At 40.8% G+C, this 25,318-nt stretch overlaps 1 protein-coding gene across 17 annotated transcripts in view; it reads left to right on the top strand.

The window, feature by feature from the left end:
* DTNA (dystrobrevin alpha) overlaps window positions 1–25,318 on the top strand; it is a 232,854-nt gene that overhangs the window by 149,761 nt on the left and 57,775 nt on the right. For all 17 annotated transcript variants that reach the window (XM_076329765.1, XM_076329753.1, XM_076329752.1 and 14 more), the window contains 4 exons: window positions 10,016–10,229; window positions 18,123–18,208; window positions 19,779–19,933; window positions 24,353–24,458. In XM_076329765.1, the coding sequence (XP_076185880.1) occupies window positions 10,016–10,229; window positions 18,123–18,208; window positions 19,779–19,933; window positions 24,353–24,458 (561 nt within the window). The remainder of the gene's footprint in view (window positions 1–10,015; window positions 10,230–18,122; window positions 18,209–19,778; window positions 19,934–24,352; window positions 24,459–25,318) is intronic.

Here is a 25,318-nt window from a genome sequence, read left to right as displayed (position 1 = left end):
TCAGAAATGTCTCCTGTGCGTGCGGTGTGCAGCTGGCCGGCACGTGCACAGAGAGCCCAGCTCCTGCTGGGTAGGACATCGCTTGTGCAGACTGATTCCACACACCATTTTGCACAAAGTCCAGCATGTCCTGTGTGGTGTGTACCACATGGACAGGTGATCTGTATGAATGCAGTGAGTCCAAACACAGCTGACTTACTCCACGTGCACAGTAGTTCGGAAGAAAGATGTTTCCACTGGCTGGTCTGAATGTTTAGTTCCTTATCCAGGCACTCCTCCTCACTCTGGCTGTCCATCACTGGGGTGGGCAGGTAGAAGTGGATAACCTTACTCCAGCTTCTTGCTGGGCCAGTACATACCACACATCTGCACACTCTCACAGCACAGGCAAAGAGGTAAGGAGGAATGCGTACAGCTGACAGGGGACTAAGTGAAACCATGACCTCCCCCTGAGATCCCTTGGCATTCAAAGGAAAGCTTGAGGGAATGTCTGAGTACACGGAGTGCCATGAAGACCCTCTGTACACCTCACACAAAACCTCTTGAGGATGTGGAGGACTCTTTCCCAAGCATTCAAGGGGCCTCGGGGCAGGCTCTGTGTTTTTTTGTTTATTGCATGAGTCACAAAAGGGACTTGGAGCATAGCTTACTTGAGCAATGACTTCAGAGAAAAATCAGTGGGACAACACTGATTCCTCTCCAGTAAGAGTTATTATATGTTTTTGCAGTATAAGTTCATGATTAGACAAGGACATCATAGAATCACAGAATCGCTGAGGTTGGCAGGGATCTCTGGAGAGAGCAGGGTCAGCTAGAGCAGATCGCTCAGCGCTGTGTCCAGTTCAGGTTTGAATATCTTCAAGGATGGAGACTCCACAGCCTCTCTGGGCAACCTGTCACAGTGTTTGACAACCCTCACAGGGAAAATTTTTTTCTTATGTTTAAGCGCTTTCCTGTATTTTAATTTGTGCCCATTTCCTTCTGTCCTTTCACTGTCCTTTCCCTGTCCTCTCTTTACTCCCTTGCATCAGATGTTTATACACACTTATAAAGTCCCGCTGAGCCTTCCCTCCTGTAGGCTGAACAGTCCCAGATCTCTCAGCCTCTCCCCATATGACAGTTGCTCCAGTCCCTTCATCATTTTCGTGGCCCTTTGCTGGACTTTGGACCCAGCACTCCAGATGTGAGTAGAGGGGAAGGATCACCTCCCTCCACCTACTGGCAGCACACTACCCAATGCAGCCCAGGAGGATGTTGTCTGCCTTTGCTGAGAAGACGTATTGCTGGTTGGCACCCAGCCTGTACTGGTACATGGGGTTATTCCTTTTCACGTCCAGGACTTTACATTTCCATTTGTTGCACTTCACGAGGTTCCTGTCAGCCCATTTCTCCAGCCTGTTGAGGTCCCTCTGAATGGCAGCGCACCCCTCTGGTGTATCAGCCACTCTTCCCTGTTTTGTATCAGCTGAAAACTTGCTGAGGGTGCACTCTGTCCCATCATCCAGGCCATTAATGAATGTGTTAAACAGTATTGGCCCCAGTATCAAGCCTGGTGGTACACCACTAGTGACTGGACTCCAGTTGGACTTGGTGCAACAAATCTCAAGACTTCAGCTAATCTTTTCAGCCAGTTTTCAGTCCACCTCACTGTCCACTTATCCAGCCTGCACTTACTAGTTTGCCCATGAGGATATTATGGGACACAGTGTTGAAAGCCTTGCTAAAGTCAGAATAAAGAACATCCACCGCTCTCCCTTGTCCTGTGAGCTAGTCATTTCATTGTGGAAGGCAAAGAGGTTGATCAAGCATGATTTTCCTGTCATAAATTGATGCTGACTGCTCCCAATCACCTTCTTGTCCTTAATATGCTTGGAAATTCCAGGAGGATTCACTCCTTCCCCTTTCCAGGGACTGAGGTGAGTGTTTAGTTCACTGGATCCTTCTTCTTGCTATTCTTGGGAATAGGAGTGACAGTGGCTTTCTCTCAGCCCTCAGGAACCTCCCCTGATTGCCACGAGCTTTCAAAGACAATCGAGTGGCCTTATATTGACATCAGCCAGTTCCCGCAGCAGTCGTGGATGCATTCCCTGTCAGGTCCTATGGACTTGATTATGCCAATCTGTTTAAACATACCCTAACCAGATCCTCCTCCATCGAGGTTGTCTTCCTTGCTCCAGACTGTCCCACTTGTTGCAGGGGCCTTCGTCCTGAAGATGAAGCTTACCAGTAAGCCTTTGCCAAAGCCAATTCCAGGTGGGCAATCTTTGACAAGACTTTGATTTTTGCGAAGAAAGAAGTAAATGTTGTCTGTGGTTATTCTTAGTTATGAATACATCATCTTCTTACAACTTTTCATACTACTGTATGGGGCTAATACACACATCTCTAAATACTCTAGGTTTCTTTTTATGTAGTGCCCTGACTTTTCCCTAAAAATTAAAGCATTTTGTGATCAGAATAACATGGCGGTAAATATTCTGAATATTTCGTTAATTTCTTCTTTAAGCTTGTAGTATTAACTCACCAATCAGTGCATCTACAAAACCTAGAAATCATTTTGACATTAACACATTTAAATATGTATGGACAACCTAGAAATCCATGAGTCTTGCTTTTCGAAATCAGTGGTGACCATCCCAAGAGCTGTTGATGGCCTGCAGAGCATTCAGAAGTGGCCCAACGCACACCAAGCTTATTGGATCGGCTGCCTAGCAGGTGCCAGCTATGCTAGAAATCATTGGGCTGTATGAACTGTGTCTTGCAGCAGAGGTCAGCAAGGGAGGTAGGTGAGGAGCCTGAGGGACACGGGAGCAGGAATAGAAATGTACCGGACATTTTTAGGTACAGACTGAGTGCAGGTTCAGATATCTGGGCAATGAGTAGCCTGGGTGTGACAGGCCATGTAAGGTGACAGCTGCCACCAGATGTCCCGAGCCAAAGAGCTGGGTACCTCATTTTAGCCCTGAGCAGAAGCAACACCCTGCTACATTTTCTTTTTCATGCAATTTGGCACCTAGAGAGCATAAAAGATGCAAGCCATCGTAGCTGGCACATCGATCTGCGTAGTGGTGGGACGTGCATATAAAGCTTTTGGTGATCATGCTACAGCCAACTGATTTGAGGGGCAGCTTGGCCACAAACAGGTGTAGTTTAGAGGGAAAACACTCCTCGCTCAGTCCCCTGTTACCTGCCTGGCAGCAGGAGAGAGGGAGCCAAACAGAAAGAGTGAGTGACTTCCCAGGGCTTCATAGCAATGACGATGACAAATGGCTCAATACCCTGATTTGTGATGGGTTCATAGATTCTAATCAAAAAAAGAAGAATCGTCTAACATATTTTATAATATTTTTAGGATTGTTAGACAAGGAAGCATAAATCTTTCCCTTTTAATGAAATCCACCTGAAATACCTGACATACATTCAAGTGCCATTGATTTTAAATGACAGTACTAGTACGTTTAAACTCAAGCATGTCTGTAAGAGCTTTGCTGGACTAAAATCTTAATGAAGTATATACTAAAATTTTGGAAATAATTTAAATTAATACTTCTTTAAAAGTTTTTCCTGTATTCGCCAACAAAGGAAAATCTATCAAGGAGGAATTCTGTCCTAACTATCAATTGGGCATGTTTAACCTAGATTTAGTTAGACCTACTGTATGTTAAGTAAATTTGAATTGATTACTAATTTAGTCGCTTCCCTTGTTTGATTAAATGTAATCTCCTCTTTCATGTTCATTTAGTAATAAATGGAAAGATAACATTGTAGAGTTCATGGTTCAGGTGGAATACAAAAAATGCAGTAGAACAGATGAGGATTTTTGCATAAGTAGATCAGTTTAATGGTAAAAAAGCTTAAGCACACAGACTTTTTTTTTTTTTTTACTATTTAGAAGATAAACTTCCACTACAGTTTTCTTTTTTATGCTTGCTTAGGGCAACATCATTTCTTGACAACTGATGTTTGAAGTAATCCGCCTCCTTTAAGATTAGTGATATATCCGAGATTATCTATATTTCACAGCCTTTCCATAATTCTAAATAGACTGCATGGTGGAAAGGAAACTTCATTTTTCACTGCCTAAATAAATTTTAATTTCTTTGCTTTGAATTGAAAAAAAATAAGTGTAGTCCAGCTCTTGTCTCACATTCTGGCTATTACGATACCTTTGTCTACCAAACAGGAAATTACTAGTTGCAAGTAAATTAAAGTTACTAGTTACAATAAATTAAAAATACATTGGTTTGCTGCTAATGAAGAGACTAAAAAATGCTTGAAGAGAAGAGGGAGGATCAAGATCAATAAAATTGACATATGCATTTATAATAAGCAACGTAATTTTGTCCTAAATTCTGCTTTCTCCAAATGTATCCAGAGTACACGTCTTCCACAAATTAACCTGTTGACAGAGTTGTAGGTGATGGAATTCTGCAGTGTTACTACTAATTACTCTTTTTCATCATCAAAGTAGTAAAAGGCAATAGAAGATGTTCTGAACACAGGTGAAGGCAGAAGGGCAGGATGTAAAAATTCAAGGGTGTCTGGAAACTTCTTAGTTTGAGGAAAATATAAAATTCCTTTCAAACTGAGCCAGCCATCTTTCATTCACCCGTACATCCTGCAGAGAGAGACCGATCAAATCAGTTACAATGTGCTGGCAACAGGCACTCTCCAAATGTTGTTTTAACAGGTGAAGGAGTCCACTGAAGAAAATAACGTTTGTTATTTGGAGTATATTTTCATGCATTAATCTTAATTCTCTGCGGTTCAGCCAGGGTCTCCTCAAAGCATGCATTTGTTGGTAACAATTGCTGTGGAGTGAACGGCAGCCATCTGTAATGCTGCTCATCTGCGTCGTCCCACTTCTGTCCGGATACTGAACTTTATTTACATTCACTAATCACTATCTGTTACAGAACGTGTTCAAATATGAAATCCTCTATGACAGTGGTTAAATATTACTTAATCTCATAAAAGTTAAATTAGCAGACAGTGTTTGCCATAGAAGATCTAATAATGCAGATGTTTAGCTTAGCTGTGACTTTAGAACTAATCACTTAACAGAAAATCTAAACGGAGATGTATAGTTTAGCAATTGCTTGTGGAAATCATCTACATTTTTTTCAGACATGAGGCAGATGAGGGAGATCTTCTACACCTGGATAGCTATGCTGTTTACAGAGTGCGAGGCCTTTCTGAAGGGTCCGTGAAGATTGGCTGGGCTGCATGATTTTGGATTGCCTTATACCACTCAGATGCTAGATACAAGCAGCTTTTACTCCTACTGCCTAGTGATCATCTGCTGACACTGAAGAAATAACTGACAGATTTCTGTAGTTTTACAGATCCATTTCAGAAAGGGCATAATTCTCATGCTGAGGTATAATTCCCTTTTCAGAGGGAAATGTGGGTAGGGCAACAAAAGCAGCAACAGCAATGAGAAGTTAAAAACAAACTTGTGGAGTTTTACTTTGTTGAGGGAATTTAAGGCAGATTTTAGGAGAGAGAAAGCTCTCCTGCATCTGTAAGCTTGTTTGTTACACTGCAGACTCTTCTTGTTAGCGTCCTACTAGTATGTAGAAATCAGATTTGGGTTTTATTGCACTACATGTTGTGCAAACAAAGTAAGGAGTTATGCCTTCTTCAGTGAGTTTAAAACAATCTCAGGGATGGATAAATAAATAAATGGGCATAGCAGGTATTATAGAAAATGGGTAGCAGAGAGAATGAAAATTAAAATGAGAGGAAGGTAAGCTTATGCAAAGTTTGCAAGGTCGACATTCTATTATACATTGAAAAGACTACAGATATCATTAGCTGTAGGCATAAATTTCTAATAGTACAAATGAATAGAGTGGAGCTTGTAGAGGCCTGTGTTTTACTCTGCCTTTTCCCAATGTCGATAGGTTGATTTGGCAGCGTGATACAATATGTAAAAGTCTGCTTACTATGTGAGTAAACTTAAAAAAAAAAAAGGATTTTCAATGATCGGTAGGGCACTACACCCAGATGTAATCTGTGCAAGGTTAAGTGATGCAGTATAAGAGGCTGTGACTATGACAGGATCTGGTAGCTGTTCATACAGATTAAAGTATTTATTATTCATATTTTATATAAAACCTGAATTATTCTAGGCCATGTAGTAGTCAGAACAGAAAAGACATCTTTTCTTAATGTTTAAAGAGCAAGGTGTGAGATTCGTCTTCGTTAACTTTACCAGCTCTGAGGTTACATGTCTCATGTAAACTTGTCGCTTTAGGCTTTGTGTGTAGTCAATGAAGAAATATGGGAACCTTCAAAGCACTGTTCATCCCACCTGTCTCCAAACAGCTGCTTTAAGGTGCCTTTTTCTTTCACTGACATTAGAGGGAGCCTTGTTCACCAGCTGACAGTAGACACCTGATTTTTGACATTTAAATTTGGGTGGGTGAATTCTTGTCCATAACAACTGACTTGAGTAGAGGCCAGAGACTTCAGTCTTCTGTACAGCAGTCTAACAAACTCTCCTGGTGATTTTGAGCTAGACATTTCAGCAGATATTTTCAAAATTAGCAGATCTTGTTAAATGTCTGGCTCTTGTCCATCTTCCATTTCTTTCTCCAGGAAGTATTGCTTTCCAGCCTCTGTAGAGAGATTTGAAATTCATGAATAAAATGCAAAATAAAATAGTGCAGTAGGATTGTTGTTTATTCAGCTTCAAGTGGAACCAAAGTGTTTCTGGAGAAAGAAAAAAAAGCCCAAGTAAAATTATTTATAGTACAAATGCACAGCAGTTCCTTGAGACTAATTTTTTATGGTGGGTGGGAGACTGTTAACTGCTGTGTAATTTCCAATAAGTCATTTTCTTAGTCTTGTGCCCTACCTTTCTGGCATACCAATGAATATCAGGATAGCTTATGAGGCTTTCAGGTTAGAGTTAACACTAAAACCCATATTTTTCTCTCAGATGTGTTAGTGTACTGATATTATTAGTCCCATGTCTGCTAGCCTCTGGATATTTCCCTTCCCAGGACCATCATCAAAACTAACTCTGGATATGACTATGTTATGAAAAATATAATATCAGTGGGAAAAGAAAAAAAAAAATTAAAATCTGACAGCCACATAGTATCAGTAGTGGATCATGTGAAGAATAAAGACACCAGCCCCCATTTCAGCCTCATTCATTGTGCCAGCTGTTTTCCTCCATGCTCTCTTATTCAAGAGTTTTCCACTACTAGGCTATAGCAATTAAAGTTAAATTGCTGCGTGAAATTCAGTTCTCACTGTTAGGGAGTCCAGATGTCTGGTTCATCCTCCCAGGATGTCCTTTTATCAGTGCTGGGGAAACCGTCGCAGTTCCCCGCTACTGCAGAAGTAAACTAGATACACACATGGTCAAATTGCTGTGTTCATTCCTCCGCTCTGATGAGGTGCAGGGCTGCTTGAGAGGTACCCCCAAGCAGCTCTGATGACACGATCTGTTACCCTTTATATTCCCCTTTTCCACCCCCATGCTTTTTCCTCTACTATGCTCATGCACTCCCAGATAAACAGCCTGTCCCTGTTTATTCTTACCCACTAGCTCCAATGTTGCTGATTTTACATCCTTATTCGGTATTTATGATAGGGTTGCCCTAGTAATTTCTGCCTCGGTCAGCAGTGCTGTTAAGCTAGTACCCCTGTTCGTGCTGTTTCTTGGATTGTTATCTTGTTAGTGTAGCCGCAAGTCAAGGTTAGCCATCTGCACCTGCATTACTCCCTTTTTGCTATTGGTTATGCCCGGTAATTTCTCACGTTGTTATCTTGTTAGTGTAGCTACAGTTCAGGTTCAAGAGTTTGCACACATACCCTCGCACCCAGAAGCCAGCCTGGTGCAACTGCTGGTGGAAGCACCTTCTCCTTCATCTACTTGGTCTGAATTACCAGAGACAGCTCTCATGGCCAGCAACAGCTAGACCTTGAGGGAAACATCACACTTAATCTTCAGCTGTCCGCCTGCCCTTCCCCTCTTAATAAGGCCACAAAATACTTGCACATGGTCCAGCCTGTTGCTGCATCTTCTGGCATATTGTATGTATTTCTTCATGTATTTCTTCCTTGGCTGCCTTACAGTGGTGACCCAGAGTGGGAAATGCTCATTAACCCTTTTGTCCTGGACCAGACAATGGCCTGCTTTCTGGTGACTTCTTCCGTTCTCTGCCCAGTCTGGCCTCTGAGCCATGTGGAGAAGTTCCCCAGAAAGGGGTCAGTTATTCTGTGCAGGCCGTCTTCCTGGAGATTGTTCCTCTCCCATTTACCCAGATTACCTCTGTAGCAACTTGAGAGTGAAAACTGGTTGAATGGGAATGGGAATGGCTGCATTAAAAGGATCTGAGACCTATGCCGGATTTTTTATGGGGAAGCTTTCCCCAGCTAGAAGACAAAAAGGAGGAGTTCAGAGAGGTTGTATGCTCCACCCACCTGGCTTAATTCAGAACTACACTGAAGACAACCTGCCAGCATACAAGGTCGCCTATAGAAGTTTCCTTTTAATACAAAGGCCAAATAAATATTTAGGTGTCACGATGGAACTGCATCTTTCAGTTTTTCCCAATTATTTGCTAGGGAACAGCAAGAAGAAGTGGAAAGGTGCCTTGTCTAGTGCCCGAAGTAGTTGCTGCTGCTGTGGCCGCTCACCTGTATGGTGTATCTTCCTCCTTGGGCTTACACATGTGGTAGCAGGGAGTTAGAGATTATTTTTTTCCTGAGGTAGAAGAAAAGAAACCCAATCATAGAGAAAAATTCTAGACTAAGTAAAACGACAGTGTACCTGGTTTCATTTATCTATCTAGTATCAGCTTACATTTCCCTGCCATCAGACCACCATGTCACACTGCAGTCTGAGACAGCACCTGCAAACCAAGCAAGTGAAAGTATAATGATGAGAGTTAGAATTAAATTTCTCTATCCACAAAAAAAATGCATCTCCTTCCACATTCGGATGGCTCTTGATATGTCATAAGACATATCGCCATGCTAAGTAATAAGAACTATACAGTAGTTTGGTAAAAAAAAGATAATTTGCACCCTGAACCTCATGATTTGTTTCTTATTGACAGTTTAGTAGGACAGTAGATAATACTTAAGATAAAAAAAGGGATGATTCTTTGAGTTCAGGTTTGAACTAAATCCAAATTTTGAATGAGTGTAGGGTTTTTTTTTTATTTTTGGCATGGTCCACCGCTTCTGGAAATGCCAATCTGCGGCAAGCCGATCATACTGCCACAATAACAGTGCTATGCAAACAAGATTTCTGTTTGGGTACAATATGAAGGGTGAGCAGAGATTGTCCTTTAAGCTGTCCTTGTAAATAAAAACAGCCCCCATGAAATTCAGCTTAGACCAGGACTTTATCAAAGAGAGAGATTGAACAAATCGTTTGGCAAATATATTTAGAAGACACAAAATAGGACTTTGGGATCCCTTCATTACGTGTTCTTTGTTTAAATGTAGCTTGTCTACCCTGACTCAATTGCAATTCTGTTTCTGTAAAATATTTTGCTTTCCATACAAATTGCTGAAAAGAATTTTCAAAATGTCAATATGTGTTAAGCACTTAGTATTCCTAGGATCTTCTGAAAAGCCCATCTGCTATGCAAATTAATATCTAAGAGTAATTTCTGAATGGGTATTCATAGAGGCATGGTTCAGAAGAACAATTAGCATATGTTTACCTTCCATTGATTTCCGTAAAATATAGATTTTTACTTGAATACTTTATACAATGAGGAATGATTTCCCAAGCTGAAGTTGTATGCATTACAACTAATAATATCAATATATTGTTTGCTTATTAATGGATTTGAATTTTATTTGTGCGTTCCTCCACCAAGTTCAATTATCAGTGATGGAAAATACATTCATTCGTTTAATTATTCGTGAAGCGTGTCCTGTGCGATTGTGTTATTCCCCACGCTGTGGGATGAGGTGACTTTTTTTCTCAGTTGCTTTCATCAGCGCATGTCCCCGCTGACTCTTTCTTCCTGTCCCCTAGTGCATCTGGTGGACATCTGGAACGTGATAGAAGCCTTGCGGGAAAACGCATTGAACAACCTGGATCCCAACATCGAACTGAACGTGGCTCGCCTGGAAGCTGTGATTTCAACTATCTTCTACCAGCTCAACAAACGGATGCCGACAACCCACCAGATCAATGTGGAGCAATCCATCAGCTTACTGCTCAACTTCTTGCTAGCAGCCTTTGATCCGTAAGTCTGCCTTTCTTAGCCACATGTGCTTCCCTGCTCTCCTGACTGGTGAAAGGATTTTGCTTGCTCTGGAAATATCTTTGGAAAACAATTGAACAAGCTAAATTGTGACCCAAATAATGAACATGTGAATAGTGCTAACTAGGGAGAGAACCTAAATTAAGGACCTCTGCTTTCCTTTCTGACGAGCCAAATTCAGCACAACTGTGTTTTCATCCAGTTACTCAGACTTGTTCCAGTTTATATCAAAGAAGAATTATCTACAGAAACAAATTTACATCCACTTCTAATTTGCCGTGTTATTTATTGACACACCAGTGGCTGACACCACTGCAATGCCTCTGCAGCAGTGCCATGGGTTAATAGCTCATTATTTTGAAAGAGCTCATTTTCCTGCAAGTTCTTGCAGCTGTAAGCAATTTTTTTTTTCTGGCTCATGCCAGTGCAGCATGATTTTGAGACCATGACAGAAATAGGATAAAGACCTGGAGGTGATGAAATGCATGTTGTTTATTACTGCATGGGACCCATATTACAAAAAGGACAATTTTGAGATAGGGCGAGCCACTTACCTTAACAAGTATACTGTGTGTACATATTACAGTTTCTGAATACATAGTCATCAACTGTACTGCAATATTTGCAATCCTCAAAACCGAATTATTGGAGAACAGTGGTTAAGTCTGACCTATTGCCTATTGCAGATGACCTATTGCCTCTTTGTGGCTTATATTTTGAAAATTCACCAGCTGAAAACACTGGCCATGACACATTAAAATAAGTATGCTGCCCCTCTCCCCCTCCCTCTTTCCCATCCTGTTGCTTGAGGGCCCCGGTGCTGGGTGTCGTCGAGCACCTTTCAGAGCCAGACCAGCTGGCGACTCAGTCGCCATGGCAACGGGGAGAAAAAGTAGATGGTCCATGTGATGAGGCTGCACCCAGCCTCCCCTCTGGCCCCTCCAAGGGAAGAAAAAGAAGCCAATCCATTGTGAAACCATAGCCTTCAGGAATATTTTTCTCCCCTCAAGGGCAATAAAAGAAGGAACAAGCATTTTAATTTATACCATTGTGGCTGTGACAAGAACACTAAAGGACAATGAAAATGGCCAGACGCATGCATTGCTAAATGCCACAAGCAAACTGCTTCCCGGCTGGTAAACACAGGGGAAGACCCAGGACTGTGGAGGCAAGACCTGCGATAACGTGCTTGTTTTGTAGCTCACTGTACAGGGGTAAAGATCTCGGCTAGACGTCAAGGCTACTTGCAGCAAAATGGAGGAGAGGATTTTACTTCCCTGTAGGGAAACAGAGAATGTGCTTAAAGGGGTAAGGTTTTGCTTTCCCTGAAAACATCCCATGTGCTGTGGGCCGTGACCTGTTTCTGGGCTTCACATCAGGCCCTCCCAGGGGTGAGGAGGCTGTGACCCTCACTCTGTTCACCAAGCAGCAACTCAGTCTGTCATGCTGCCTCCGAGCGGGGTGCACAGGATGCACTTCCCAGAAGGACAGAGACACCCAAAGGACGCCCAGGAAGAGGCTCCCAGCTCTGGGGTTGGAGATAGGGGCTGGCTGCCTATCGCCCCATTTTAAATGCACCAAATATCTGGGATGAGGTTTAGGTGCAATCTGAGATATCTAAGTTCAGGCTTCATGGCGATGTGTGTCAACTAGATCTCTCTTTACTGTAATGCAAGTTTGGACACCTGTCACAGATATAGACATAAAAGTTAAGCGTCTGATTCTCAAAATGTGCCCTACCCTTTAGTATGGTTCAGATTATTGAAATTTTGGGTCGCGTGTTGGTTTAGCGACCACTGGTGGTCCAGATTTCCCTGTTCCTGGGAAACAGAGGGAGGGAGGGAGGTGGCTCTACATGCTACAGGGGCGGTGTGAGAGCTGCTGGGGTCTAACCAGAGCTGATGTCTCTGCTTCCTATGTTGCTCCCTTCCCTCCCCTTCCCTGCAGTGCAGCAGAAAGGTCCTTCTCTGCTGAAGGATACAAGTTGGTAGAAGGAGGAGCAAGGTCTTTTCTGGTGGTCCCATGCTCAGAGGGAAGCAATGCACTGCATATAGGGGGAACAGGCATGGAACTGTGAGGCAGGATGAAGTCTTTTTCTTACTCTCCCCCCATTTATAGAAACTGGACAGTTAAACTAGATTGCCTGCAGTCTTCTCTGATGAAAAAAGGGGTTTTACTAGGTGTGTGAATCATACTGATATCACAACAGTCACCCCTAAAATAGTCCTGTTATCTTTGATCTCTTCAAAGGTTCACTCCTCTATTTCTTAGCCTTGTGTTTTAAGAAAACAGTTGGCCAGCAGAAATGCCATCCAAATTTCTAGGTGGCTACTGAGGAACTATTTTTCTTGTTTATTAATGAATGTTAATATGATCACATTTGATTATATGAATGCAGACAACAATGAAAAAAAACCCAAAACCCTAAAAAACCCAAACCAGCTTTCTAAGACCAAAACAGTAGACCAAGACCAAATAGCTCTTCAGTATAAATGAGAAGGCTGTTCTGAGTGATCATGGATGTTTTTGGTGTTTGTGGCTACGCAGAGCGATGGCTGCTCCTGCTGTATGGTGGGCAGGTCCAGAAAAGGTTGTGCGGTTTCTCATGTCCTGCTTGAAATGCAAAGAAAGAAAGTGGAGAAATGGAGTCTGCGACGTAACATATATGAAGGGACCACAAGGGACAAGTTAATGTGTGATTTAAAATCTAATAAGCTTACCACTGTCTCATTTATTTAGTTCTAGTTAATATATACTGCCCCACGTGTACTGTGCTGGCTGAAGATCCTCCAAGCTTTAAACAGAGCTTCTTCCCTCGTTTATAGCCTGCTGAAAACCTGGCAGGTGTCTCTGCCCTCTGGCAGGGAGTATTTCCCTAGGCCTGCAATACAGATGTCTTCTCAGGAGCTAGAACCTGGCTAGCAAAACTTAAGAGGAACCACAGCACAATGCTGTGGCATGTGGGCCAGCTTGGCCACTGCTTGTGCTGAACTTTCATCGCAGTTTTTTTATGATGTTTTCACAGCCTCGGGGATTCATTAGGCCTACAGGTAATTATATTTCCCTGCTGCCTAACCCTGAAGGGAGGAAAAAGTGGGGAAAAATTATAGCATATAAGATTTCACGTGACGCTGAGTGTGATGCTCCTTCATGCTAAGCCAAAACTAAAGTGCAACCTTATAAAACGGCAAGTCAACAAAATCAAAATTCACGAACAGAAATGCTGCTCCAATTAATTTGCCGTTAGTGTATAAAAGTCAGCATCACGTGGTAGAGGACCCTGACAGACCAAAACCAGTGAGCAGAATGAGACGGTCAGACTTTAAAAAATCTGGACAAAAACATGCCTGATTTGCATTTTTAACTGCACATTAAAACTGGGCAATAGCTTTTGCTTCAAGGTCTAAGGTGTTTAACTGGCTTTATGAAATAACACTAGCGCGCAAGTACTATATAAAAAGATGGCAAGTTCAGACCTCTCTGAAAAATTCATCCCAGGCCGGTGTCAAAGCCTAGGTGGCTAGGTGGAATGTCAGCCTCATTCAATCGAGCCGTTCCCAAAAAGACTCTTTTTAAACAGACTGTAAAATATTCTGTGCTAGATCATCTTCAGCACTGACTCAGTATTGCAATACGGCTATTCCTGCTGCAAAGTTTAACTGACAAGAAAGTAGCTGATTTTTCTCTGTCCCTTGACATTCCTGTCCTACGAATGGGGTTGTGAGCTCTGGGCTATGAAACAGACCCAATCTGGCTGGAGGGGCTTGACTTCTACAAAGAAAAGAGGAAATGTTCATGCCTTTGTTTAATCAAATGCACATTTGAATCATACCAAGTTCAATACAAGATGTTCAGAATCTGTTTTGGAAGTATAACTTCTTGCTCATCCATCTATTCAGATCTGTAAAGTGTTTAATACCCTCTCTTCTCCACCTTCAGTAGTCACTGGAAGCCATACAGGCCAGCTAGCTTTTACGAAGGAAGTCCAGCGAAAAAAAAGCATTTCAGAGATTTGGTCATTATGCATTTTGCTCTCCTAAATGAAAGAATTTTGCTTGATTCCAGTAAAATTTCCTCTCCAAAACCTGTTTGTGTAAATGGGAATTTGTAATTACAGCCTCTGACATTTCAGAATCGGCTGCCCTGATTAAGGTGGGCAGTAGGAGGCCCACAAGCAACTGAAGAAATTTTGTTACTTTTGGAAAAGATAAATTAAAGCGTTGGGGGAGCACCACTTCATACCTAGTTAATGAGAAAAATCATATTTTCTCAATGTCCATTTCATGGGACACATTTGCTATTTCTAAAGACGTGATGTTATTTATAGCTTTCCCCACCATATGGCTGTCTCAGGATGAGTATTGCTGGAGATCCTGACAAATGTCAGTGTCATCCATTTGGTACCGCTCTCCTTGCTGACCCGAAAGGCAAATTCAGGCCCTGGAGCTGGACTTATCCTTGTACGGTGTGTGGATTTTATCAGGCAGTCTGTGGGGCTTCCTTGCTCTGGGGAGAGGCTGTCTTTCTCTGCAGCCACACATTTGAAGAGGAAACCTTCTGCTCTGCTCTGGTGTCTAAAAGCATGTATTATTTTTTGCCCTTTTTTCCCCAAGCAGCAGGAGATAACCTTAAGCCCTGGCCATCATTCCCTTTCCTAAGTACTCCATCCTGTGTTGTGGCTAAGTGCATATCAGCTTCAAGGTTTGCCTTTGCCATCGTTTATGGTGTTTTTCTGTAGGGATCTGAAGAGTAACCTCAGTAGGAGAGGTGCCATATAAAATCAAAATATTTTCTGTCCTCTCCTATTTCCACTAGTAAAATTTATATGTCTTTGCATTAGCCAGCCTAAAGCTTCTTTCAGGGAGCACCGACTTCAACAGAGATCTTCATGTTGCTGTGAGCCGCTGCTTCAGCGTTTGCTTTTATGCAGCAAACACTGAGAGGCCCCAGTGCTGCCAGTCAAGGGCATCTGTGGTGCTTAGACTTAGCTTAGGGCACTTCTGGATCCAAATTATATTGGCAAGTCTTAGACCCCATTTTCCTGTCCGTTCATCAGTCATAGGTATTTATATATGCATGTGAGTATATGGATGCACACACACACGCACACACCTATATATTTGGAGGGCAAATTGAATTTATACTGGCTCTAGTGATGCTTTTATGAATACAAATGACTGATACAAAATACAGTGTCAAAACTAATCAACTCAAACTGAGAGACTGAAGAGAGAAATGAAATCTTTTCTTTTTCTGTTCCTCTGTTCCATAACTGTTTGAGTATGGGAAAAGCTGATGGCTCTGGGGTGGAAAGCTGAAGGCAAGTTGATATGTGTCTGCCATTCAAGAGTGTAATCCTGTTAGTAAATGTAGCTAAACCTACTGGGAAAAATAATCTAAATCTGAAGCACTTCCACATGGGCTTTATTTTTCCCTCTAATTCTTCCATTGCTTCTTAATAATGCCATTGCTTCTACTTAGCATTTATTTTTCTTAAGTGTAACAACTCTTTTAAAGGCAGATGAAAACCTCATGATGAAACAGTGCAGAAAAAAAAAATTCCCAAAGGTCTAAAGGGTAGCACGCACAAAAAGAATACAAAATGGACAAATTCTCAGCCATAGCTGCAGCAGTGCTAGATCCTGGTTTACACAAATTAGAATCCAGCCAACAAAGGATGGAAATACAGAAGACTGGAAATTCCTATAGTGTGATTTTAATCTTAGGAAGCTATTCAAAGAGAACGCAATGCCATGAGAAAGAAAATGTGCATGAAAGCCAAGCATTATAAACATAGTAAAGATTTATTTCTTAAATACTGAAATAGTTAGGTTTTTTGTTTACATCTCTGGTTGATTTTCTGACAAAAAGCAGAATTTTAAATGCATGTAAAGAATATTTATAGTTAATATTTAGTGGGTTACACATGGGTTACATTGAGCTAGAACTAAATCCAATTCACCAAACTGTATAGGTTATCAGCTAGCCAAGCTTAGAAAACTGACTCATTTTGTAAAGTCTGAGTGACTTAGTAATGAACATAGCAGTGAAGCATGTACCATGCTTTAATGTACTGATATGAGTATGCCATTCATGTCTACTACATATGTATATGTTACTGTATAAGTCTGGCTTGAGGTGGGCAGAGAGAGAGACACGGTCACAGGCTCTGTGTCTTTCCAGAATCAGTTTATCTTTTAGTTCTGATCAGACACAATTTTCTTCATTAAAACTGCGAGTGACAATCAACAGACTAATTTCATAAATATTGATGGAGAGCTCAATTTCTATATATTGCTATTGCCAGTGCAGTTAGACTATCTTATGTAAGAGATAATTCTATATATTTTAACAGGAAATCCCATATAAGCATAATGTTCCTTGATGGAGTAAAGACTGAAGGTCACAGAACCTCCATTTTCAAAAAATGACGCAAAACTTTGTTATCTGGTCCCATCGTTAGCCCTATCAGTAGAATTTAGAAAGAGACATGGGTGCCATTTTGCTAAGCTCACAAGTATTGGCTGACTGTCTCTTTTTTTAAAGCATGATGACAACATGTTCTCACTGATGTCATTAAACAGACATGTGGGAAGATATTAAGTAATGCTAAGGACTTTGGATGACAGAAAAAAGTTGCTCCAGTGCAACTGTGGACTCTGACTGCCTTATGGTAAGACTCAGAGAATTTCAAGAAAAGAGACACGTTTCAATATTTGGATGCCCAAAAAATGAACATTAAAAAGGAGATGAACTTAAGAGGGCATGCTCGTTCTCATCTTTGGAAAGGGACTGAACATTACAGCATCTTTGTTCTGCCATTCCTGTGAACACTCTCAACTTAGTTTTGCCTAAACTGGGGGGATAGGTCTTTTAGGAGTTGAGAGTGCCTTGCAGTGTGTGAAGTCATGTATTACTCATGCAGCTCAAATATAGCAAGGTTTCTATAATGGCAGGTAATCATTGGGCACCATCATGACTGTGGAGGGAGAATGAGGATAGCAAGAAGAGCAATAAAATTAAGGCACTGCATGCTTCAAAGACAGTTGAAGGAAGAGTTGGCAACGTGCTAAAGGTGAACACAGCAACCTGAGAGTGCAGTGTATGGTCTGATCCTTCCAGGAGAAAAAAAAGTCTTTTATTTTTACCTGAAAGTGACTGGATTTACAGAAAAAAATGTCTTTTTGCCCCTATGGCATAGACCTGTGTGCATTTGGGATTTAACAGCATTATTCATTTTAAGTTGAAAACAGAGAGCCAGACATAGCCTCAACTTGAACAAACCAGAGACAAGACTGTTCTACATATGACAACAAATGTCCTTTGCTCATTCTGGATGCAGGTTTATTCCCCATATTTCAGCAAAGTCCTTCTTAAAGGTTCATGGGAGTCAGGTGTATCATTTAAAAGGCAATTGTCAGGACTTACTAACAGGAACAATACGCAGCTTGTGCAATCGTGTGGTCCTTTTCAGCTTTTTCACTTTTGTTCCCAGTGTTGATTTTTGCACTTATTTGCAATCTTCTAGGGACAGAAGATACAGAGTGCACTTAGGACAGGGAGGCCGTGAGTGTGACAGGTGCCTTCCACTGCTACTGTAGCACAAACAGGAGTAATAATCATCACCTTAATGTATAATGAGATAAACAATTTAATACTGAGATTTACATACATAATAAATCTGTTCTGAGATCTTTACAGAACAATGTACTCATGTGTGTTCCCACAAAACAAACTTTGATTTTAAAATTCAATTATTTCTTCATATGTGAATCCACATACAGTGTGCATTACAATATGTCATGTCAATGATATACATTTTAAATGGAAGGAAGTCCATATTATAAAATATGTCTACTTTCTACTTTTGAACAGGGAAGGGCATGGTAAAATTTCCGTTTTTGCTGTCAAAATGGCCTTGGCAACTCTTTGTGGAGGAAAGATCATGGACAAATTAAGATGTAAGTCTTCTGGGTGACCTTTTTTACCTGTTAATCATTGTTGTACTTTGAGAGATAACAGTACAGGTATGAAAAGAGGGAATTAGGATAAATTATAGTTTCATGGCTGGGTTTGGGATTTGCACTATATGCACCTCCAAGTAATTCCCACTGAATGTTTGAGTGAACTTCACACAAGACTTCATATTTTTGAAGCCAAATTGCATATATTGAGGTTCTGATTGGTGGCCTTTTTTTTTTTCCTTTGGGATGATGGAATTCAGAGTACAGGTAGGTGCCTCAAATGTTCAGCATCATGAAGCACCATTTAACGATTTCTTCAGACTTTTTTTAATAACATCTCTCTCATTTCACACTTAGAAGTACAATATATTTATGCACTATTTATATTTCTTCCCTTAGGGCACATACTAATTCCATCTCTTTTGGAAAATAGATTCTCATTTCACAGCATTTATTCCCAGTTCCCCAGTAGCCAAGGCATAGTTTACTCGCAGCTGCAATGAAAGATTTTCTATTTAGTGCTACGATAGCTGTAGCTCAAGTCCAAAACACCATTTTCCAGACTTTTTGACCAAAGGATTAATGTCAGCCTTCAGTTTCCTCTGAGCCTTCTACCACAGCCAAAGAAAATTGAGTTTACAAACTGTTGCTGTTTAGATAGACAAGTGGAAGTCCCAGGTGCTAATTTAGTCTTCCAGATTTGGTGCCATTTTTTAATATATTATTTCTATGTAGAAACTCAAATGTAGACTGAACTTATATACATTTTAAATTGAACACTGTTATAAGTTGAACACTGTTTGTTCCTGAGGCTGCTTTAAGAATATGGAGCAGGGTCCATCCAGTGGAAGGCTGGAGTATGATCCTGATTTTTCGGGTCAGCAGCCCAGGGTCCTGTTGTCAGAAAATTCCTTCAACGTTCCTGGAAATGAAGCAGCTGACATGACAGTCTGAAAAACGATAAATGTTCCTTAGTCTGTGATCCCCTGCTAAGCTTAGGATACTTATAAACAAGGGGAAAAGTAAAGGCTGAGAAACATGCATCTCTGGAGAAATAAAACTTTGCAATATTTTTATACATGAACAAAAAAGCAAAAAGGGGAGAAGAGTCAAAAGTAATGCATTTGAAAGACCTTCAGTGCTTTGTGTGTCCAAAACAATAATAACTGACTTAATGAACTCATTGTCAAGATTTATATTCGACATGGTAAGCTGGCAGTAGGCAAAAAGCTGATGTTGCGTATCTTGTCAAATTAGATCCTTCTTATCTGATTAAATTACTGCCTCATGCCATGCATCAGACTTCGCTTCAAAAAATGACCACACACAATGAAAAAGAAGCAGGAATTTTTTAATATCAAAATCAGCTACTTTTTATATGTAAATCATTCTCTTTGTTTTCTAGTGAGTGGGATTATAATTAAAGATGCATTAATAGTGGATGTTTCCATAAGCAGAACATGTTGCTTAGTACTCCTTAGTTCAGATCAGATGATACTGAATTAAGAGCAAATCTGTAGCTCACACTGAAGTTGCTGTGTCCTTTTCTTGTCTTTTCCCCCCTCAGATATTTTCTCAATGATTTCCGACTCCAGTGGAGTGATGGTTTATGGCAGATACGACATGTTTCTGCGGGAGGTTCTCAAGCTGCCCACGGCTGTTTTCGAAGGGCCTTCATTTGGTTATACTGAGCAATCGGCAAAATCCTGTTTCTCGCAACAGGTAAATGAAGAGTGAGCATCCTAGACACAGGATCTCTGTCAGCCCTCTGAGCAGGCCAAGACTTTCTTCCTTTCTTACACATATGTGCATATTCACCCAGGAAACGCATGGCTGGGTGGAGGGGAGGTCCACTTTGCTAATTTCTGGCATGTAGGTTAGGTGCCTTCAATAGGAAGCTAATCTCTATAGGTTCCCCATATAACCATGGAGGAGAGAGAGAGGCTTAGTCAAAAAGTGATTTGGAGCAGGATCTTAACTTACATATTCCTAAATTAGGGAGCCTGAGGAGGCTAACTTCCTAATTTAAGCACCTAAGTTAGATACTTACATTTAGGTGATATAAATACCCCAAGACATGCAATCCTCCACTCCAGTTAGTTGTTGTTGCTATAAGCATATATGAGACTTTAACTTCTCCATACAAAGCTCAACCCCCACTGAAAAGACAAACCATGTTTTCCAAGTGATGGTGTACACACATGAGAAGTTTACGAGTGAGTAGAAAATTGCCTTAAACGTTTATTGAAAATGGGAGTCAGTACGTATTAGAAAATCCCTCGTCTCTTACAGATAGCATCGGTGAGGTAGGGTCAGGAAAGCAATTAATTTATCCTGAAGAAAATACGAGATTTTTCCACAGCTTACCAGACTGTAGGTGCACTGAGTACAGTGCGCTGGCTGCGGCTAATACCTAGCATTTCAAAAGATCCCATAATCGGGGCTGGTTGTCCACTTCTCCAATGGAGAAGGAGAGAATTCCCCTGGCTCTTGCCACGCATCACACTATATAATTCCATAAATATAAAGTAAAGGAAGATGCTGAAACTGGGAAAATGTTAGAAATAAAGTGGTATTTTCCTTCTCTTTATCCTTCCATTTGCTAACTGAATACTGTTGAACAAATAAGTTGAATGGAGCAGGAATAGTGTCATTTTCATGCAAAACAGAGTCTCATTTTTTGTTTTCCCTCAGTTTCATCTCTAATCAATAGGCACTCCAGTCAACTGAAAGGCATTGTTGAAATTCATTTATTGAATCATGTCCCAAATCGTTTTAAATGGTAATGTTTGCATATGTGAAACTAGTCTTGTTTCACAGCGGGAGACTTAAGACAGCACTTCATCTTATGTTGAAGAATTTACATAGTGAAGTGACTTTTGGTAGTTTTATGTTAAAATAATGAAAGAGCGCTCCTGCGTGGCAACGGGGCATTCAAGCTTTGCATGTTGGACATGGTATTATTAAAGATGAAGAAAGCAATTTCTTTTCTTGAAAAAATGTCATTCAGGCCTCATTTTCTATCTAAGCAGCCATCAGAAATGGCACTTTCATTGACATTGCATCCAAATGAGTGGAACAGATGCACTAAGGTACCTTACCTCACAATCTCCACTTAAAGCTAACGAGAGTTAGGTCTCCGACTGATGTGGGTACACAGCAGATTTACAAAGCTGCTGTTTTGCATCTGCAGGCAGCCAAGTGCTCTTGTAAATCTAGTCTAATATTTCACTTAAATTCACTTTATGTAATTCTCATTACGTCTTCCTTAGGGATGAACCAGAGTTTTGAAATGAGACTCAAAACAACATATCCCTATGACACCATGATAAATGATACTCACAGTCTTAGTCACACTCTGGGTCATTCTTTCACTCTCTCATATTGCACTTAGTGTTATCAAAAGTTGATACCTTTGGATAAGTTTGGCACTCTCTCTGTTGTTCTCAATATGGATCACTCTTGCTTACCAGAAGCCTTTCACCCTCCTGATACATAGATTCCTCAATTTCAGGGAAAGAAAAAATTCTGGGAATGATCTTCTGCTCACGGTGTCAAATCCATTTCGGTTTGCATCGGAAAGGATTCTTCCTATTGCAGAAATGTTTTATTATTCCCCATTGTACTGGTTTACGTCATCAAACCATGTATTTTCCTCCATCTGTGAACCACTGCTAGATTGAATGGCTATTCAAAATAGAAACAACAGTGTTTCCTCATCAGCAAATTTATGGAACAGAAATGCCGAGCAAGTGACTTGGTGTTTCAGAATACAAATCCGTGGCTCAAAAAGGAGTTTTATCGCCACCACTTTCCCCCATAGGTAGGATTAATGTAGTGTTACACTGGGTTTGTATTAAAAAATGTTGTTGTTATTATGAAAAACACTTTTTATTTCTCTTTTTTTATTCCAAACTAAAAAGATAGATACTAACTTCATTTTCTTAGCACTTGGCTAAGTGTTATTCCACAAACCTAGACTCCATCTGCATGTAGCGTATATTTAGAAAACAGCTTTCAGTTTCAACTTTCCCAGCAGCTGAAAAAAACCGGCAGGAGGAAAATATGCCTTTTAAAGTGTATGGAAATTGCTCTGCTGGTGTCCTTTTAAGGGACACTGCTCTCTGTAATCCATAAAATCAGTGACCACCAGAGAAGTTCGGCCATAAAGCTGTCAGTGAAGCTAAGTTGCTTTATTTGGTGCAAATCAGGTTTTAAATTATAGCTGCATTCAAAAGCCTATTCCATTGTGGAAGAGCTGTTCTTGTCTCCCCATCTATTTGCTTGTTTAGACGGGTTGTGTGTTTGCTGCCAACTTATCTGCCTTCAAGAGCAGAGGGAAGGCTTAAGGCTACTCAGCTCTGCAGTATGGGGCATTGGAGGACCCTTCTTTTCCTAGACTTAGTTCTGCCTTTTCTCCTCCTGTTCGCAGTTCTGCTGCAGACAGGACAGACATTTGCTGGCAGCATTGGTCAGTAAATCCATGCCAAACATCCGCAGCAGATCTCCAAAAGGAAGATCCTTTTCTGTGAGCTGATGCTTATAGTGTAGGAAGCCTATTCGGGAAGTGGTTATCCACTCTCCATGGGTGGGAAGATCGTTCATACAACAGGCAGGTGGTAGCTGTTTGTTTGGACTTTCATACTGCAGGTATTGTGGGAAAAGGTAGTATCTCAATGAGATTTAAGCTCATATTCTGGCCATTTCTGTTCATTAAAGAATCAAGACCATTTTCACAACTAGCCTGAAGTATTTTCTCTTCTTTTAAGGACAAATACCTTTATATATTTCCCAATATCTTGCAATATTTCAGCCCTGAGACTGTTACAGAGTGAGATGTTTTCCACTGATCGCTGAGTGTATAAGAGAAATAATGATTTTCTTTACGTCTGGTGGCAATTGTATATAAATGCGGCACAGACACTCCATCTGGAAATCTCAGCTCTTAAAAGCACTCCACAACACACAGAGATGATACATGTCACTGCATAGCTGCTATTTTGCTTCCTCATGGGGTAACCACGGTTCTTTAGCAAGTTAAAGCAGTAGCTTATGCAATCAGATATGAAAATTTAGCAATCCCTTTGGATATGGGAATGCTACTTAAATATGTATGTCTATAAATTATATCTGCACACATTCTCAACAGGGCTCAATATTTTTGCATCTTAATTTTATTTTAAAGGAAGGCTCAGGTGCTGATTTCTTAAGGACTCTCTGTCCTTGACCACCCAGTAGCTGTGTACTTTTGTACACACTTATGTAGCCAGTATACTAGATAGGAAAGAGCAAGTATTCATGGCGGCGATATCTCAGGCTGAAATACCACATCTAGGTCTGAAAAAAACCCAAATGAACTAAGATTTGTGCTGACTTTTTCCAGATGCCTAAGAAACTTAAGGCCCTAGATTACATTTTTTAAATCAACAGGGATATTTTAGGGTTTAAATCTCTTTGAAAGATAAAGGGTCATAGGCCTTTAAGTGCTTACAGGTATGGAGGTTTTAGGAACAGTTGCAGTCCCTGAGTGTATGCAAACACAATATCCCACAATCAGAGCTCACCCATAACTAGTTGCCATCACTCAACAGACAAGCGTAGTTTCTTAAATTACAGTAACACAATTGCCTGTGATGGTCTGTCCTTCCCCTATATTTGTTTTGAAATTATACTCCCTTGTCATTATTTTCTTTCATTTTCTTTTTTGGAGTACCACCAGTCATTCTCTACAGTGGCTTTTCAAGTGAAATTGGTAATACATAGTGATACCCTACATGCACTTGTACTCGTTATGGGGTACTCAAAACACATGAGAACATGAAGAGTTGAGAGTTAAGAGAGAACCTTATTCACAAAGCATCTTCAGGCAATTACTTTAGAAGAGAGTCTTGAAGTGAATGGGAGCTAGGTGTCTCCAACCCAGCCTTGTGAAAAGGACTGCTAGTCATCAGTAGTATACATTGTAACTACTAAAAATAGTCCAGAAAAGCTTTGCTAGTATCATTTGTTCTTTTTGGTAAACCAGGGCTACAAGCAGTGTCTGAAAGTTGTTCCCAAGTGTTTCTGTAAGGACTAGATAAAATCATTTTGATATGTCTAATTACTGATTCTTTGTGCATGTTTGTTTGCTTGTTTGAGCAGAAAAAAGTCACATTAAACACTTTCTTGGATACTCTCATGTCTGATCCCCCGCCACAATGTCTGGTGTGGTTACCACTTCTGCATCGACTGGCAAATGTTGAAAATGGTAAGTAAGAGCTGCTGCCAAAAAACAGTTACAAGAGTAAACTTTTGTGTGATGATTTTCTCACTCTGTAGATGATTTTGTAGGAGCTACTGTACTGGGCTCATTGACTCCATGTGCTATTTTTACAGTCACTGGTAAAATATTTAAAGAATCCTGTTGGCCATTCGGCCAGGAACATGGCTTAATTTTTGCTATGCTCAGGAAATTATCCTGATCGTGTCCTCTCCTCCTGTGCTCTGGATAAGCAAAGAGCGACAGGATTTGATCCATTCACACACTTACATTTGGTAAACTATCAAGGCCACAAATTAGCTATGACATATGGCAGCAGAGAAGGAACAGCTTGGCAGTTTCTGTTCATGCAGTATTCTTGGCAGCAGATGTCCAGTGCAGTGCAAAATACCATCCAAAAGGTCCTTATGAAGGATCTCCTCCTAAGCCTACACTGCCAGACAATATACTCTGAAAAGGAAGTTCCAGATTCGTCCTTATCCTTTGCTTATGTGGAAGATGAGGATTTAACTGTGAGATGCCTCTTTCTCCTCAAGGGTTGTCTTTCCCTGAAGTGAGTAGATCACAGATTTTAAGACAGGAAGGGACCATGGAGATCAACTCATTTGATTATTACACAGTGCGTGTTGCATGTCCCTGGACAGTAACATCTTCCTCAGCCTTCCAACTTCTTGAGCACCCGGGGAAAAGTTCACAGACTCACAGATGTAGTCCTCCAACCAAACCCCTTATATACTGTTTCTGTAGAAGGTGCTGCCACACTGAAAGTGCAGGGGCAGAGCTAGAAAGCTTGTGCATCTCATCTCACTCTGTGCACCACCAAATTGCAGCCCACAAACTCTGCACAG

Source organism: Aptenodytes patagonicus, chromosome 2, assembly GCF_965638725.1.
Source record: "Aptenodytes patagonicus chromosome 2, bAptPat1.pri.cur, whole genome shotgun sequence".
Classification (NCBI taxonomy): domain Eukaryota; kingdom Metazoa; phylum Chordata; class Aves; order Sphenisciformes; family Spheniscidae; genus Aptenodytes; species Aptenodytes patagonicus.
The sequence above is the reverse complement of the archived record's forward strand: the minus strand, read 5'-3'. Positions and strand labels throughout refer to the sequence as shown.